Here is a 17264-nt window from a genome sequence, read left to right on the forward strand (position 1 = left end):
AAAACCACAAAGTGGACAGGTAAGTCAACATGTTTTTAAAGATTGTAAAGGAATTAAGAAAAAACTAAATTGGAGCAATGGTTTGTGGCCTACCTCTAGAAACTTGCTGGACTCCTGATGCTTGTTCAGGAAATCTTGCAGGAAATCTCCGAGGCAGTGGTGATGCTGTTGCTGGAAATACATTCTCTGGAGTTGTTCCTTCTCCTGGTTTGCTAAATCTGAATACTTGAGCCTCACCACAGCGTCAGGGGTGGCACAGTTCAACAAGAGACATTTAGCCAAATCGAAGACTTCTTTCTCGTTTTCCCTGGCAGACTGAACATCGTTTTCTGTCTCCATCAGTTCTTCACTCTGAGACATCACTTTGTTTTCGTCATCACATACTTCAGTGGATTCATTTTCCATTGACTCAATTTCTTGATTTGTTCCAGGATTCTCTATGTCCATCGCATCACCCAACTGATCATCCTCCTTATCAGTTACATCTTTCTGTCCGTGAGAGTTTGATTCAGGTGTTTCGTTTGGTTGATCTTCTTCCAGTAAATCATCATTTTCATTCTGTTGATGCTGTCTTGCTGCACCGTCTTCAACTTTTTGTGATCTCCTTTCTAGTGCTTGTAAGAGTGCGCTAGCACAGGCATCGCCATGGTAGCCAACAAAAATGTCAGACAGCTTGAAATCCTCTGAGGCCTCACCTGAGAATTCCTTGACCCACTCTTTCAGTTTGTGGAGAACCTTGTGTTGCCATGGTTCCAGATCGGTACTCCTATCCACCCTGTGTTTTTCAAGCCTATTGATGAGTGGCATTGGAAAATGTTCATAGACCTTCTTCTGGTCCTCCACCACCACCAGTCTGAAGTTTGTATGGACACGACATTTGACTCTGTGGGAGCCAAGACCAAGATCGACGTATTGCTGGTTACTGAGGTAAACGTAGTACTGGTTCAAGGCATCGTACAGGCTTTCGTAAAGATTTTGCATGTTGAGGAGGATGACAGTACGCCCGGTCTCCATACACGTTTTCACCCGGTTAACGTTACGGCAGATTTGGGCATATTCCTGGTCCTTTGGAAATCCCGAGCCAAAGACTATTTCAGGAGGTGGATAGTTTCCTTTGGGAAAGACTTCTTGCTGAAGGATATGGAGAGCTGCATTGTTGGTGGTCAGCAAAAGAAGGTAACGACTCTCCTGGTTGGTGTCATAGTCAAGATTCTTTTTCACCATTTGCAAGGTGCTTGGTCTGGGAATTTCTGTTAAATTTTGGAGAACTTCTTGGAAAAATATGACTGGATCAAAATCTTCTGGCTGTCCACTGAAGTTACGCAAGATGGCCTCGACCAACTGTCCGCCATCTGGCTCTTGTTGGGTTGATTTGACGATGGCAAAGAGCATTTTGACTAGGCTGTAATAATCCCTTAGACCAAAGAACTGATTCTTTGTGGTCTCATTACAGATCTTCAAGAAGGCATTTGCCAAAGATGGGAACAGGTGTTTGATTTTCAGGAGAATTTGTTTGGAGGATGAACAAATTCCCTTGGCAGTTTCCACAAGTTCATCTTCACTCGGATCCCATCTCGACACAAATATTCCCCTGTTCATCTTTGCTGGGTCGAGAGCCCAGTTGGAAATGCCAACAAAGCCAACCTTCATGTGTGGATCTGGCTTGTCATTGTCAATGCATCCATCCTCCAAGAGTGGATGAAGGGTCTTCAGGGGCATCTGAGGAGAATCTTCTGCTAGTCCTATCTCATCAAGCACTACCACGGATACATACTCCTCCATGTTTTTGTCCTTCTGGAAACGGGCACAGTTCTTGAATGTCCCTATGATGCCCTCTGGACTTGAGTGAGGACTGCACTGGAAGGAGACCATATGAACTTGCTTGAGTTCCTTGAATAGTTCACAGTGGGAATTCTGGCCCTGCATGGCATCAGCAACCACTGTTTTAGCAAGCGACTTAGAGCTGCCTGGCTTGCCAACCAGAAAAAGTGGGATCCTGAGCTCGATGCAAACCACCATGAGAAACACATTCTCTTTGAGTGCAATGTTTTTGGCTATGGTCTCCCTTGTCTTTATGTTCTGAAGGAAGAAGTCTTGACAGGATGAAATCTGTTCCTGCAATGCTGTTGAAGAGCAAAGAGTATCCGGAAAGTACCGACAAATTACGGAGAGGTAATGCTCTTTGTCCACCAGAGACGGGTAGTAGCAGACTCCAACTGAAAGGGTCAAGCACTTCAGTGTTTTATAAGCCTCAGTGAGATGAGAGCAGTCTTTAAAAAGGACGTTACTATGCTGGTAAAACCAAACTAGCACTTTCATAGACCTCTCTACATCTCTGAGACTCACAAAACTGCACTCATTCTTCCGACTTCGCATGTATTTCTGGGAGGCTGCCAGCACATTTGAAATGATGTCCTTGCAGTTCACTGGCAAATGATGGTTGTCAACTTGCTTCTTGACAATCTGTTTGATGTATGAAAGTTCAGTTGAATCACTCAACTGACCAAAGTCCCACACCAAAGAAACCATGCTTGGAGGCAATGGGTGAACTCTGTACACCAGCTGCCTCAGAGGGACTTTGCCAAGGCGGTCTCTTGTTTCATCTGCCTTCACCCTGTATCCTAAACCTGCACGTTCCAAACGTTCTACCATTTCAGGTGAGTGCTTCCTGTAAGGATTGCAAGCAGCTATTATTTTCAAGCCACTGTCTGCCTTCAGAGGTTCCCCTTTCATTGTTTGGTCGCACAGAATTTCTTTGATGGCAAAAATGGCTTCTGTGGTGTTGCCTTCGTCAAAGAACAAAATGGTGTCTAGCTCGTGCATTCTATGATTCTTCTCAGCAAGTATCTCTGCCTCCCTCACCTTTCTGTAGATCATCTCTGCTGTAGTTCCACCATGTACCTTGACAAGTACCATGTTCTTAACTGGTCTTTCTTCCCTTTGCAGAGTGCAAAGGAAACGGACCAATCGGGTTTTTCCACAGCCGGTCTCACCCATGATGACAACTGGAATCCCACACCGGAATCTCATGTGTATGGCCAACATCTTCATCACATTGTCAGCAGTGAGCTCATATGTTGGGTCTGGATCAAATGTTTCGTCCATGATTCCTTTCTTTGCACCGACAACACATGAAATCCGTTTGATTTTGGCCGGCCGGGACAACTGATCAAAGTCTTCAGTGAGAGAGATCCTCTGCCGTTCCAAATCTTCAAAAAGGTTTTGTGTCATCACATCTTCTATCAGGATCTTTCCGCTTCTAGGATCAACTGCATTGAGCGTCCTTCGCCTCGGACATTTGTTCACATTAAAGCCGAGGAAAGACATTGAGAATCGGTCTGCGTTAAAGAAAATGTATGGATGAGATTCATTTTCCCAATGCTTACGAATTGTCAGACGGGCAACAACGTCATCCTCCAGACTGTTATCAATGTGCAGCATGGGACTTTCATCGGATGTATTCAGAGATGGCGAGGCAAAATCTCTTGCCATTCGAATCATGAACTTTACAATGAAGCTCTTGAAACCAGGCAGCTGGTCAGCCAGAAAATCTGGATCACAGAAAATTGAGTTCTCACAGTCTTTCAGTTGCACATTGAGGAACCAGGAGAAGTTCTTCAGCTCAGCCCAAGAGGGATCTTGCATTCCACAGTGTGACAGAAATTGATTGACACATTCCATGGGATTACCTATTCTGGATCCTTCCTGGTATTTAAAACGATCCAGATTCTGATTGTTGCTGTAGAGCTTTAAGTATTGCAAAGGTCTTTGAATCCCCTCACTGCAAAACTCCTGCTCATCCATGAGTGGATCAAAAGTCTGTTTCAATCCCCCTCTACTGGCCAACAACTGCTTCACCTCTTTTGGAGGTCTACAATGGATGGTAGGCAGAATATCAAGAAGTCCAAGCTTCATCTGTGTAGGCAAATTAAACACAGATTCATTAAATGAATGTGACTGAGGTCATTTTTTTTTTATTTTGCATTTAAAAAGGGGCAGAACCCCTCATTTTAAACTTTCAAAACTCTTCAAGGACACTTAAACACAATTAAACAATGTTTGCTAATTAGTAGAAATCTAAGGCATTGAATTCAGAGATTTATGGGACCCCATACCAACAGGTGAGCATAGATAATGGAATATAAATGCATTTTTTAAGCTTTTTTTAAATGAGCGTTCTTCTGCTTGTATTTAGTTTGGCATTTGTTTACCACCAAAAAAAAACCACTGCCTGGTCACTAATGCACACTGCACTTGTGGCAGACTTCGTTCACTAGAATTCTATCATCTTCTAGATGCTATAAGTGAGTGGTAAGTCATATGAAATATGAGAACATGCTGTTATTGAAAGCTTAAAAAGTTAGAGGTTACCAGTCCTGTTTAATGTCTGAAGATACGTACAACATAACATTCAAACTGCATTTTCGGATATTTTCTGATTTTAGTTATTTAAAAAAGAAGAAGACATGAATACCTCTTTTGGCTGGTGTTGAGAGGGTTTGTTTGTTCTCAGGACCTCAACAGTGATCAAATGAGCAACATTTCTTCTCCACAGCATGCCATGGCTGTCGCTCAAACAGCCCAGAACTAACAGATGGAACAGGAGCTCCTCCAGACCTGAACGAACCTGAGGTAACAAAAGTGAATAAGAAAAAGACTCAAGTACAACCAACAACAGAACAAGTGATCCGTAGCGATAAATGCTTGCATACGTACTCCAGCGGTGTCAATGTGCAGGAGAACAGGGTCCTGCTCTCTCAAGGATGCCAGTTTTTCTGATAGACTTTTAATCAAGGAGTCTATATCAACACATGGCTCAATCAGTCTGATCCTGATATATTTTGACCTGGGAGATTTCTGCTGGAACTTCTCAAACAAACGATTCACATAAAGGGATTTCCCTATTGATAGAAAAACAGATGTACTCCGTCAAGAAAAACATTCCATGAATTATTAATGAATATTGTAACTGAAAGCCTCTATGTGTAAAAGGTTACGTATTTTTATCTTCAGGCATTTAACAAAACACAATACAGTTTTTACATAAACTCTAAAATGATATTCTTGTCACTATTGTATAAGCATTTTTATAATGCCATGCCAATTAGGGTAAGCCTTACCAACTGCAGGGCGCACAGATGAGACTGTCCAGACTGAGAGCTGATCCGGAGAAACCTGTGCGACAGGGTTTTGTGGGAACATGTTTTGTGTGAAGTGGTGATGCAGATATTTCCTGGCAGTCTCGGGTGTTAGAGTCATACCAGCCTGTACTTTGTTATTGCTAAAGAAAGAGAGCACATATCTGTGCTGGTGCTCAACCGGACTGACTATTATCAAGCGATAATGCGGGTTGGCACTTCTCTCAAGACTTTCAAAGAGCTCCCCCAAGGCCACGCTGACATCATATCCCAGCAGCCCTGGATTGACAAGAGAGTATATCTTCTGCCAGTTCTGTGCGGAGCCTTGGCCGAGAGCTCGGCGGAGAAAGATCTCTACCTCTTCCTCTGTGGTTTCCTCTCTGCAGACTAGAACCTCATCAGTAGATGGCAAAGGCTGCTCTTGACTCTGCATGTAAAAAGACAGGACAGTGGTAAAAACTTCTGCACTGGGACAGAGCACAAGATTGGGCTTTCCGTCCTGGAGGACCAGCGGAAGGTTCCTGATCACGTGCTGCTGGTGCATTTCAGAGAGGCATGAGAGGAAGTGGGCCAGAGACGAGATGTCCAAGTAGTCGTCGAGGTACTGTGGCATGTTGTCCTTGAATTTACACCAGAGTGTTTCAAGACCCCCGCCCTCTGTGGCATCGCCCTCACATATCATGACACCGTCATCTTCATCCTCGGAAGAAAACTCCATCAAATCAACCATTTTCTTTTCAGTGTGTCCTGGTGAAGCTGGTGATAAGTCCAAAGAAGGAACAAGCATCAATTGATCTTCTTCGTCATACTCAACATCTTCCAGTTCATCATGCTGTGTGGTCATGCTTGCAGCATTAGTGTAAGCTGCTCTGACATCAGTTAGATTGCACTGAGGCTTTATGGGGAAAAGTAAAAGCCATAACTGTGAAGGAACTGGTGCCTGCCGTTGACACACTTTGTGTATCCAGTGGCACAGGTACACCACCTGCTCAGACGTGTAGTGGTTCAGCAAGTTGAAGTTGGAGCGCATCTCACTGATGAAGGAGCGCCATTCCTTTTGGCAGCTCTCCATGGAGTGAGCCAGCTTTTGTAGCTGCTCAGTCGCCTCGCCGTTATACGTCATCTCTTTACCCTTCAGGGATAAGAAGGTGGCTTTGATGCACGGCTGCTGCTGTGGGCAGCACTGGACCTCAGCGCACCATTCCCTGAAGAGCATGTTGCCGGATGTTTGCATCTGAAGAAGGATGGTTCCCAGTCTCTGAACGCCTTCAAAAACCTACAGTACATGTGGACAGGAATGAAGACAATTCAGAAAACACACTTTGGGATTTAAAGTGATGGTTCGGAATAATTTCACCCTAGGCTGCTTTGCACCTTGACCTCGAGCCAAACAAGCCCCCATAAGCATTTTTCCCTTGTTATAACGTTGGTCGAGTCAGCGTTATCAGCTGGTTAGCTTAGTGCAGGCGCTAATGGATCCACGTTTCTATCTCGTAAATTACCCCACTAATAATGCCCGTGTGCTACTTTAAAATGTAATTTCAGCACTTAAGAAAAGAAATTATCTGTTGGATAAGAACATTTTTATCTAGCTAGCTTGATAGCTGTTCATATATACTATACAACAGCATGAGACCGCTGTAGATGCTCTGCCATTTTTGTTGTAGTTCAAACATCTATATCTAAATATTAACCTCTTGCCACTGTACATTGCCACTGACCTCTGTGAACCTGTTGACTTGGTCTCTGCCATGCTCCCCTTTGGACGACATGAGCATGAGTTTGTTCTGTAGCTCCAGCAGGTCTTCAAGCTTGTAGCTCTTCTCTTCTGAGTCCTTTTTCACGGTGACCTGCACCATGTTATGTAGACATCTCTGCAAACAAGTGAAAACTATAAATATCTCAAATAAGGTCCTACAAGGCCCCCAGGAAGTGCGCCGGCTTTGGAGCCAATTTGATATAGTGGCCAAACAGTGGAATTACAACTTCTGTGTCCGTCATGTGCTGCCATAGGGCCCAAAAAGACTTTTCCCCAAAGACTTATATGATGAAAGAGATATCTGTAAATCAGTGGATACATTTTTTTGAGCATCACAACTCCCACGAAATGACTCATTTCATTATCAGAATTTGATCTACTGATTAAATGATTTAATTTTATTTTCCCCATTGGAAGTAGCCGGCTCCGCCGGCCGAGGTCTCTAGTGCGCCTACTCTATGTAGCAGCACGGATCATATGGGTCAAGTTTTTTGGCTTCATGTGCCACTGAGCAACTCTCGAATGCTGTATCCAGGTTTTACTACACACCCATGGGTTCTACATCTTAGTATATTTGATTTATCTTTCAGTGTAATGGAAGCTTGTTCACTTACCTTTTCTGTGTTGTGATCAGACCATCCTATGTGATAAACTCCATGAGCATTAATAGAAGAAGCCAGGGACAGAGAGGACTGCTCCACAGAGCCGTGGGTCTCCTTCAGGGCTTTCAGCCAGCTCAGCAAGCGAGTAGACTCTCTCTGGGGGGAAAAACAGTGGCATCATTGTCACTCTGCCACAGTAACAAGGCTTTATGTTCTGCCTACAAACAAGGGAGAGGTCAATACCAATTTGTCCGGTAGCTTTTCATCTCTGTTTTGGGTGTCCCACACCTGCTGAGCGCACTTCATGAACTCCTCAAAGCCAGCGTCAGAGGACAGAGAGTAGAGCAGAGGGCCATAGCCCATCACTGCATCATGGAAACAGGCCACCTGGTCGATCTCGGTGTCGTTCTCTCCAGCAGATATGGAAGCCAGGTCGACGTACACCTTCACATCGCTCATATCTGTTGAGTGGGCAAAAGTGAGCAGGCAGGCATCATCTGCATAACTAAAGAGAATTTAGATAATTTATGCCAGCGTCTCACTTTTAAGGTTCTCTTTGACCCAGCTGACCAGAGTTTGGCTCGCTAGAAACTCTTCCAGACAGGCAGTGTGCTGCTTGGTGACCGTGGAGAGTTGGCGTCTGGCATGAAACAGATCATCACTAAGGGAGCCCAGGGCCCTCTGCTTAAAGGTGTCTTCTTCCTGTTAAACAGCCGTGCACATAATTCAAGAATCATACATTTTCTTTAAAAGAAAAGCACATTCAAGGGAAAAAGGTGTTTGCTTCTGTTAGACAGATTTAAAAAGTGAATCCATACAGCAGCTGTGCATAATCTCTGGTGGTCAAAGTGTTTTGTCCACCAAATGTCACTTTTCATCTCCTGCTGTTCTATTTTATATTTAAATGTACTTATATTGAAATGTAGAATATACATATCTTAAGAAAGTGAATATTATGAATAAAAACTAAAATAAATATAGAGAGCAGGGCCGGTCCTAGGGGCCTAGGGCCCCCATCATTGTAAGGCACTGAACTAACTTGTGTATAGTAAATGTTAGTTTAACCCTTGTGATGTCTTCCCATCGACCATGCAACTTTTTTTTTTCTGGGTCAAAATTTCAAATTAATAAAAACTTTTTTTGGTGACGTTTTTGTCCCTTTTTTCAAAAAATGTCATCACTTTTTTCCGATGTTTTTGTCACTTTTTCGGACATTTTTGTCACTTTTTTTCCAATTTTTCTGTCACAAATTTTTGATGTTATTATTGTCTTTTTCCAAAAAAATTGTTTTTGTCACTTTTTTCCAAAAGTTTTTGTCACTTTTTTTTCAAACGCTATAAAATTGAATAACACACCCAAATTCAATGAAAGTAGTGAACTGATCATTTATTTTACTTGTTAACGGTTGTATGGAACCATCCACGTTATGTTTTTGGAAAATTCGGTTGAAAGAAACCCAAATTTCTGATATAGAAACTTTTTGAAAATGGGTCAAATTCAACCCGAGGACAATCACGTTTTTTTTTCTCTCTTTTGGGGACCAGATAGTTCTGCTTCATCCCCCTCAGCAGTTGTAAACATTAACAGACGAGGGGGGAGGCGGTGCGTTGTAGTGATCATAAGGGCCGAACAGCTTTGTTTTAATTTTAATTTTATGTGCTTTTGGGGACCCTCTTGTAGCCACGGGGCCCTAAGCAGCCGCCTTAATATTATTATTATTATTATTTTTGCTAGCCCAGTGCAACTCAATTCCTTTGTTAATACTGTAATTAAAGTTTATGCTAGAACACAAGACTATTACCATTTGGCTGAGAGTATCGATTTCCGTGAAGCTCCCAGAGAGCTTCATCTTTTCAGCAATTTTCAGCATTGCACTGGCTGCAGCCGCTGCCTGGTGGAGCTGTCGATACTCCTGGATCTGACCCAGTCTCTGCTCCACCCAGTTCTCCTCAGGTTTGAGTCCGGACTCACAAACTGTCTCTGACATCAGACTCAGCTCCTTCTTCATTAGTGTCCCGTCTCCCTGGTCGCCAGACTCCACCAACACCTGATCGATCTGCTTGAAAGTGATGAGTGCATTCGCAATGCCAACGCCAAGCTGGCAGAACTCTGTCAGCAGCGGAATCCAGATGTTTTCGTAGATCTGTGTCAGGGTGACTCTAACAGGAGTGGAGCAGGGTTGCCTTGTTGACGCCAAAGTTGCAGCTCCCTTGACCCAGTAGGACAGAATCAGGTTGCTGTGATGCAGTTTGTGCATCTCACGGGCCATTTTCTGGGTATTCATACTGATGTTGTACCAGAGGACGTGGGAAGGACTCCTGTTTACCAGCTTCCCCCCAGCATCAAAGGACTGAATGCGCACCAGTTTGTTCAGGCCCACACTCTGGAGATCTGCACTGTGCTGCTTCTCCAGAGTCAACATCTCAGGAACTGGTTAAATTAGAACCATGTTCAGAAAGAAAATGGCCCAAAAAAAACAAAATACACAATCAAACGCATTGCAAAAGTTATCTCACTTAACATAATCTTAAACTTTCAAAATAATGGACAAAGCTTCCGTGAAGCCAAAAAGTGAAGCCAATGCGGAAGCTCCTTAAAGCTGCATTATCTCTAACTTTCAGCAGGGGGCGACTCCACTGGCTCCAAAAAGAAGTCTGTTTCTATAGAAGTCTATGAGAAAATGAGCCTACTTCTTACTTGATTTATTACCTAAGTAAACATGTTCATAATGAGTTTATGGACTCAGTAACTAGTTTCAAGTGTTCTTCAACACAGCATGATGTTCATTTAGTAAATGATGGTCCCATTTATTTTAAAACAGATGATAAAGCAGGGGATGCTTTAGGACCTGTCAATCAGGACAGACGCTTAGCGATGCTAACCATGCTAACACTGTGGACAATAAAATAGACCTCAACTTGTTTTTGGCTGCTGTCCGTGTTTTCATCCTAAACTTTGACCCCCTTGCTGCGTGTTTTCACTTCATCAAAGTTAATTGAAATACGTTGGTCGCCTAAAAATGTCAAGCTAGCTAGCTACCGCTAGCATTAGCTGGTAACTTAAGGGAAAGTTCGCAGATTTATTAAAACTCCTCTGGATGACTCGCTTCAGAAGGGTTGAAAATCAACAACTTTCTCTCTTTAGTGTTTAGCTTAGTGCAGCGCCATTGGAACCATAAACAACAATGGCTTGGCAGCGTCATCCTCCCCAGCCCCACCCTCAAAACCAAGGTGGCGACGCGCGTATCGCTACACCCGAGGCTTCAAAACCGCTGTCCACAAACCATTGGGTGAAGTCACGGATGCTACGTCCATTAGTTTTACAGTCTATGGACATAATAATTGGGTAATGGGGTTCTTTTTTTTCTAGTTATACTAACCCGTGATGCTTTCTGCAACCTTTGCTATCATCTTTATCAGAGTATCCGTCTGCTGTTTCCGCTCCAGGAAAAACTTTAGATCCTTGTCTCTCTGAGCCAAAACAACGTCTGCATCGACAGGAACGCTCTCAGATTTGTTGTTTTTCTTGTCTGTGAAAGACATAATGACCACAGTTTTTGTAGTATTCATAGAAGGCTGTTTGTGATGTTAATGCATGTAAAAGGTTCATACACTGTTGATGAAGTCTCTTAAACTGCTCCTTGTGTTTCAGGCAGCTCTGCAGGTGTCCCAGGACCACGTGTCCCTGAAGCAGAGCGTCCACTAGAGATTGCAGTGCAGTCACACAGCTGTGGACAACCTGTCCTGCGGTATCGTCCACCTGGATCGACTTCCAATCACCTGGGCCAAAACAAAAACATTGTGACAATTATAACACTTTAATAGCCCTGAGTAAATAAGGAAATAAAAGCATGAATGAATGAGATAAGTGATGAAATGAAGTACTGTGAGACAGCAGGTGGTTGATGGCGGACTGGGGATCAAGCAGCTGGGCTACAGAGTTGTGTCTGAATCGCGCTGCGGATTCAACCACAACAGCAGACAAGACAACCTCAGGGGGGGCCTTCCCCTTAGAGTTGAGACTCTGCATCAGGTCTCCCTCCTGCCCGTTCTAAAAACAAGAAAGGATGATCATTTTCAACTTTTACTATTATTTTGCTCTTAATTGACCAGCTTGGGTAGAGAGAAAAATGAACAACTTATGAAGAGGGCCTGAAATTAACACCCGACAGCGTGTCAAATGCGGGTGAATTTTGCCATTGGCGGGTGAACCTGTCAATCTACCTGCAACGTTGGCGGTTAGCCAATGAGAATTGAGTGATTCATTAGTTGTTTTTTTTGCCACTGATTTCAACCAAGTCTGCCTTTTCCTTGGATTTGAGCTCAAAAATGTGGCGGCACATCACTAGGGGTGACGAGGCTGGCTTAAACAAGCGACACACAAAAAGATGAGGATGACTCAAAGAAAAGTAAAAGAAAAAATTTTAATACCAAGGGGGCGGTCGGCGAACGGCAAGGTTCCTGAGTGGCTGATTTACGCCAGCAGTACAAAACAAATGTACTGCAGTGACTGTCTGAGTTCATTCCATTTGGGATTGGGAATTTATTTTTATTTTTTATTTAGCCTTTATTTAACCAGGTAAGCCGATTGAGAACACATTCTCATTTTCAACGACGACCTGGCAAGACACGGCATAACACGTGCGAGACAACATCGACTTACAGAATAAAAACTGTAGCAGTATAACTGTCTGTGACAAGGGAAATCAATAAATTAAAAAAATACAATATATATATATATATATATATATTCTAAGAGTCATTAATTATATTAATAACTTTGTACTTCTGCTGTTTGAAATGTTCGGAGTATTTGCTGTTGTGCCAAGTGCAAAGGTATTCTCTATTCATGTTTACTCTGGATATGATTAGGACAGTCCAGGCCTTATCTTATCATATCTTCCTGTTGATTTCTTGCCTCTTAGGCCTATGATAGCCTCACATCTGTTTCTGAAAATGACAGCAGCTAGCAGAATTGACAATTATATAACAAATTTGGCAGGAATATGGGATAACATCATATTAAGTGTACTGTTACACTGTCCACCCTTGTACAACCTGTGAAGCCTAGTGTTTGATTGGAGGGGGAATAGTTGGTGGAAGGTATAGTGCAGGGCAAAGCAGAGTAATTTATTAAAATGTATTATGTAATCCTGGTAATGTTTACCAAGAGGTTTTAGTCCAACCCTGCACACAACCTCTAGAGAGTCATGTAAATAGACAATACTGCACATTTAACTCAAAATATTCTGTGTATTGTACGTCGTATTGTGTATTCATAACAAGTTCAACAACGATGCTCGTGCATTTCCTGTATTTCACCTTTATGAGGCAAAAAAATGGCCTTGTAAAAAGCCTGTGTGGCATGTGTGTGATTTTAAATTCCACCTGCCAGTGGCTGGTGGGAAGAAAAAAAGTTAACTTCAGGCCCTGCTTATGAACATCTGGATGTACGATCTCATTAACAGACATATTTTGCCCTGAGTAAGCATGAATGATTGTTGAAAGTACATCACATGACGTGTGAATATAAATGTGTACCTGGCAGATTGCCTTGATAGCAGACTGACACAGCTCGTCGAAACAGGTCTGTACAACATCGTCGCTTTTTCTTATAGCTGCCAAGGATGACTCAAGGCAGCAGACCAGTACTTTATCCTCGTCACTTGCCTGGGAAGCAAACAGTTGAGACATGCTGTAAACGGAAAGCATTTCCCTGCTGCCACTAGATTCCATAGGGGGAGATTGTTAAAACCTGTGGGGAATCATTGGTAAGCAAAAGGTAGACCTGTACCAACTATATCTGACCAGATTGGCACAGAAGGCAGACAAGGTTTGCATGGATACAACCCATCCACTTTCAGTGGAGTTCAAGCCGCTCCCTTCTGGTCGTAGATATAGATACCCTAACGTCAGAACCAACCGAGCAAAAAACTCATTCATTTTCCCATGGCAATAACCCAATTAAATAAGGTGTAGGGAGGGGTGTGACTGGAGGAGGAATATATGTGAAGTACTGCGCAGTAGTTTCATTTATTTATGACATTGCAGTGCAACATACTCCTTTTTATTGTATTCTATTTATTGATGTGTGTATGTTACGTGTTAGATAAATAGTGCTGTAGATGTCTGGTTCAATGTTTGTGTTATGGATTATGTGTCAATATGCCTGTCCTGTACAACTAATTGCCTCTCAGGGACATTAAGGTTTTCTAAGTCTAAGTCCAGGGATCTCTGCTGTTCTGAGTTTGAACCTCAGATGTCACTGAAACAAGACGAATAATGTCCATTTAACACGGATCATTAAACGATTACTGACCTTGGAAATCCTCTTCATTAAGTCTTTCTTCAGACTCAGCCTCCAACTGGATGAAACTTCTTCAAGAGAGCAATCCACCTTCAGCAGCGAGTCCCACATCTGATGATCCAACACAGTTAGAATTATAAGAGGCATTATAGGGGTCAAAACCTAGTTTAACCGCATGATTCAAAATAAATAAATATGGCTCATCGTGTTCCTTTTTTTTAATTTAACAGTCAATTCATCTATTCATTCTCATAGGTGAAAACATTTGCAGCACAAACACTATAAACATTTCTGTTTTTTCTCTTTATCAGAGGGACTCTGCTGCATAATGCAAACCGCACTGATCACTGTTTTCTTGCAGCGAGGAAACAAACCATACCACCACATTTGGGTGATTGGGTAAAATCTGAGTGAAAAGGGTTCAGAAACAGATATTTTTTTGTTTTGGGTGAAAAATGGAAATTATGTCTACAGTCTTTTATACAGTCTTTGGTACAAACTGAGCGGTAAACGATAAGAAATGAAGCCAAAGTCAACTAAATAATGACATAAACTACTGAAAAATATTCTGTTACTGTGTACCTCAATTTCCTTTGGATAGGTGAGTGATTTTGACGGCTTCAAAAGGTCTTTTTGCAGCAATCCATCCCTCCACTCACTGATTTGCTGCTGCGCACCAATAAGTTCATCCAAGAGTTTCTGCCTTAAGTTCTCAAACTCATCATCAGAGGACTGAAGAGCACAAAATGAATACAGTGAATTTGAACTGTTGTTCCATAATTTGATTCAACTTTATTGTCATTGTACAAAGTACAAAGAAACGAAATGTAGTTTGCGTCCAACCAGAAGTGCAAAAAAAGCAGAAAAGTGCAATGTGATATACAAAATATAGACAGGTGGTGCATAGGCAGGACAAGAAATACAGTGCAGTGTAGACAGTAGTGTACAGTTGGTTTACAGATGGTGGTTTAGAGTAATATAAATTAAATATAAATATGTGCAGTGTATTAGCAGTTACCTTATAAGAGCAGAATAAATATGGCTATGTAATATGAACAATGTACGAACGTGTACAGATATGTGCAATGTAGTAGCAGTAACATTATAATAGTAGTAAGAATAATATAGATATTATGCAGTGTAAGAAAAACAGAATAAATATGGATGTTCAGTACGAACCATATAGACAGCTATGTGCAGTAATGAGGCAATCAGAGCACACATTAATTAAGATGATTACCTCTTTCCTCTGTTTAGCATTTAAAATCTCTGCCAATTTCAACACCAGCTGGTAGGACAGGATGGCAGCGTGGTAGCTCTGGACGAGTCGCACAATCGCACATGTGCTCTTCATCACACGGACGCTGCTCAGGAAGGCTGGCTTGATGTTTCCAGAGTCAATCATTCTACAGACACCGAGCAAAAGTTACAGGGAGCACAAGTAAGTAAGTACGGAGGTAAGTAAGCAAGTAAGTAAGTACATAAGTAGGACAACTTTATTCATAAAGCACCTTTCAAAACCAGGGTTACAAGGTGCTGTACCGTGCAACATTGGAAAAAAAAAAAAAAAAAAGAGCAAAAAACAGAAAGTAACAACTATGACCGCCAGACACTGCAAGCACGAGTTAGACTCAATGACCTCCATGGAGTGCATAGCATTCGAAATGACATATTTCTTTTTTTTTGTGTGTGGCATTTTTAGGCCTTTATTTCAGACAGGACAGCTTTAGACGTTAAAGGGTAGAGAGAGACAGAAGGGGAATGACATGGGGCAAAGGGCCTGACCCTCTACCAGGTGAGCTACCCAGGTGCCTGGAAATTACATATTTTATATTGTGCACTACTTCCTGTGTCCACTTTGTGGTGCTAGAGAACACACACTAATACGTCATGTTGCTGTATGTAATGTGTAAACCATACATACATTTCAGGTGAATGGAATGATTTTGGCAGGGCTTACTTCCTGTTGCCAGTAGGTGGCACTATGACTATAACTCATTATTGACTTGTAGATGTCCCCAGGCCTGGTCTCTAATAAAACGTCACTGATTTGGGGCAGATTGGACAATGTACAGTTTAGGTACAAACCACTTCCTGTTTCGCGTCATTACATGGTCACACGCCCACACCGCTGGACGAGAGTGCAAAAGCTTCGCAACTTTGCTTTGGCGAGGGCTTTAGACTGTACTGACTAATTATCAAAGTCGATTGGGTTCGCTGAGCGGACCGACATTGTCGGTGCTCAGGCCCTAACAATAAATAAAAAAACGACAAAATAAAAGTCAAACACTCAGAAGCCATCCAGGAGTCACAACACACATCGGGTCCTATCTTGCATCCGGCGCAGCGCAAAGCCCGACGCAAGTGTCTTTGCTATTTTAAGACCGTCCAGCGCCCGCGTCGTTTAAATAGCAAATGCACCTTCGCCCATCTGTGCGCCAATGGGCGTGCTGGTCTTACAGGGAGGTGTGTTCAGGTGCATTCTGGGTGTGCTGGTCTTACAGGGAGGTGTGTTCAGGTGCATTCTGGGCGTATTGCTATCCTGCAGAAGATTACAAATAAAAATATTACGGTGCTAATCCTCCATCATAATAGCAATGCTCCAAGGTCCAAACGCGCCTGGCTTTTAAAGGGAATGGGAGATGATCTCTGATTGGTTGATTGCATGTTACGCCCAAAACACACCTCTGATTAATGAAGACACTAAGTACAACCCTTTTGAACCATGCGCCCGGCACACGGACCCTTTTTTTTCTGCCATTAAACTAGCAAAAGTGGATTTGGACACGCCCTAAACGCACCTGTGCCACGCGCTTCACGCCGTGCGCTTAGATCATTAAATAGGTCCCATTACAGGACAACAACAGATTAAAATGTTTTTAAAATGGTTTTAAACACATTTTTAAAACCATTGCTTGCATTTTTTATAACTAAGGCAAAGGCACTGCCCACTCTGGTTTAAAGCCTTGATTTTGGGACAGCCAGAAGACCTTGGTCAGCCGAACTCTGTGATCTCAACACCACATTGCATCATGGGAACATTCCAGATGTCCTTACCTGTCCTTCTCTTTGTCTACCTTCAGCAGTATGTGGGTCAAGGTTTTCTCGGTGAGCTGCATGTAGAAAAACCTCAGAATTACCATTTTAACAATAAAACTAAAGTTATTTTAAGTGTTAAATATTGTGATTGTAGATTTTTTTTCCACCTTTACATGCTCCTGTGCTCTGTTATTATCCCTCGACTCTCCACATCTCCGCAGCCTGTACAGCAGACTCTGGATCAGGTGTTCTGCAGGTATCCCCGTCAGGTCTGAAAACTCAGGAAGATCCTCAAACGGGACCAGAGATAACCAGCTCATCGGCAGCAGAGGCACCTCTTTCGCCAGAGATAAGTGTGTCTGGATCAAACTCAGCATTCTCCTGTGAAAGAGGAAAGTGGTATTAAAACACAATGTGATC

General features: G+C 42.6%; 1 protein-coding gene across 2 annotated transcripts in view; it reads right to left on the reverse strand.

Annotated features, from left to right (window-relative positions):
- The window catches only part of rnf213b (ring finger protein 213b), a 52643-nt gene that overhangs the window by 28369 nt on the left and 7010 nt on the right, over positions 1 to 17264 (reverse strand). For both annotated transcript variants that reach the window (XM_078278575.1, XM_078278574.1), the window contains exons 9-26: positions 17012 to 17225; positions 16863 to 16918; positions 15046 to 15211; positions 14388 to 14537; positions 13818 to 13916; positions 13040 to 13168; positions 11384 to 11549; positions 11111 to 11278; positions 10879 to 11028; positions 9301 to 9929; positions 8042 to 8201; positions 7743 to 7960; positions 7512 to 7655; positions 6860 to 7012; positions 5121 to 6414; positions 4717 to 4901; positions 4475 to 4627; positions 94 to 3915 (exon numbers count right to left, since the gene is read on the reverse strand). In XM_078278575.1, coding sequence (XP_078134701.1) covers positions 94 to 3915; positions 4475 to 4627; positions 4717 to 4901; positions 5121 to 6414; positions 6860 to 7012; positions 7512 to 7655; positions 7743 to 7960; positions 8042 to 8201; positions 9301 to 9929; positions 10879 to 11028; positions 11111 to 11278; positions 11384 to 11549; positions 13040 to 13168; positions 13818 to 13916; positions 14388 to 14537; positions 15046 to 15211; positions 16863 to 16918; positions 17012 to 17225 — 8056 coding nt within the window. The remainder of the gene's footprint in view (positions 1 to 93; positions 3916 to 4474; positions 4628 to 4716; positions 4902 to 5120; positions 6415 to 6859; positions 7013 to 7511; positions 7656 to 7742; positions 7961 to 8041; positions 8202 to 9300; positions 9930 to 10878; positions 11029 to 11110; positions 11279 to 11383; positions 11550 to 13039; positions 13169 to 13817; positions 13917 to 14387; positions 14538 to 15045; positions 15212 to 16862; positions 16919 to 17011; positions 17226 to 17264) is intronic.

This window comes from Sander vitreus, chromosome 21, assembly GCF_031162955.1.
Source record: "Sander vitreus isolate 19-12246 chromosome 21, sanVit1, whole genome shotgun sequence".
NCBI classification, from domain to species: domain Eukaryota; kingdom Metazoa; phylum Chordata; class Actinopteri; order Perciformes; family Percidae; genus Sander; species Sander vitreus.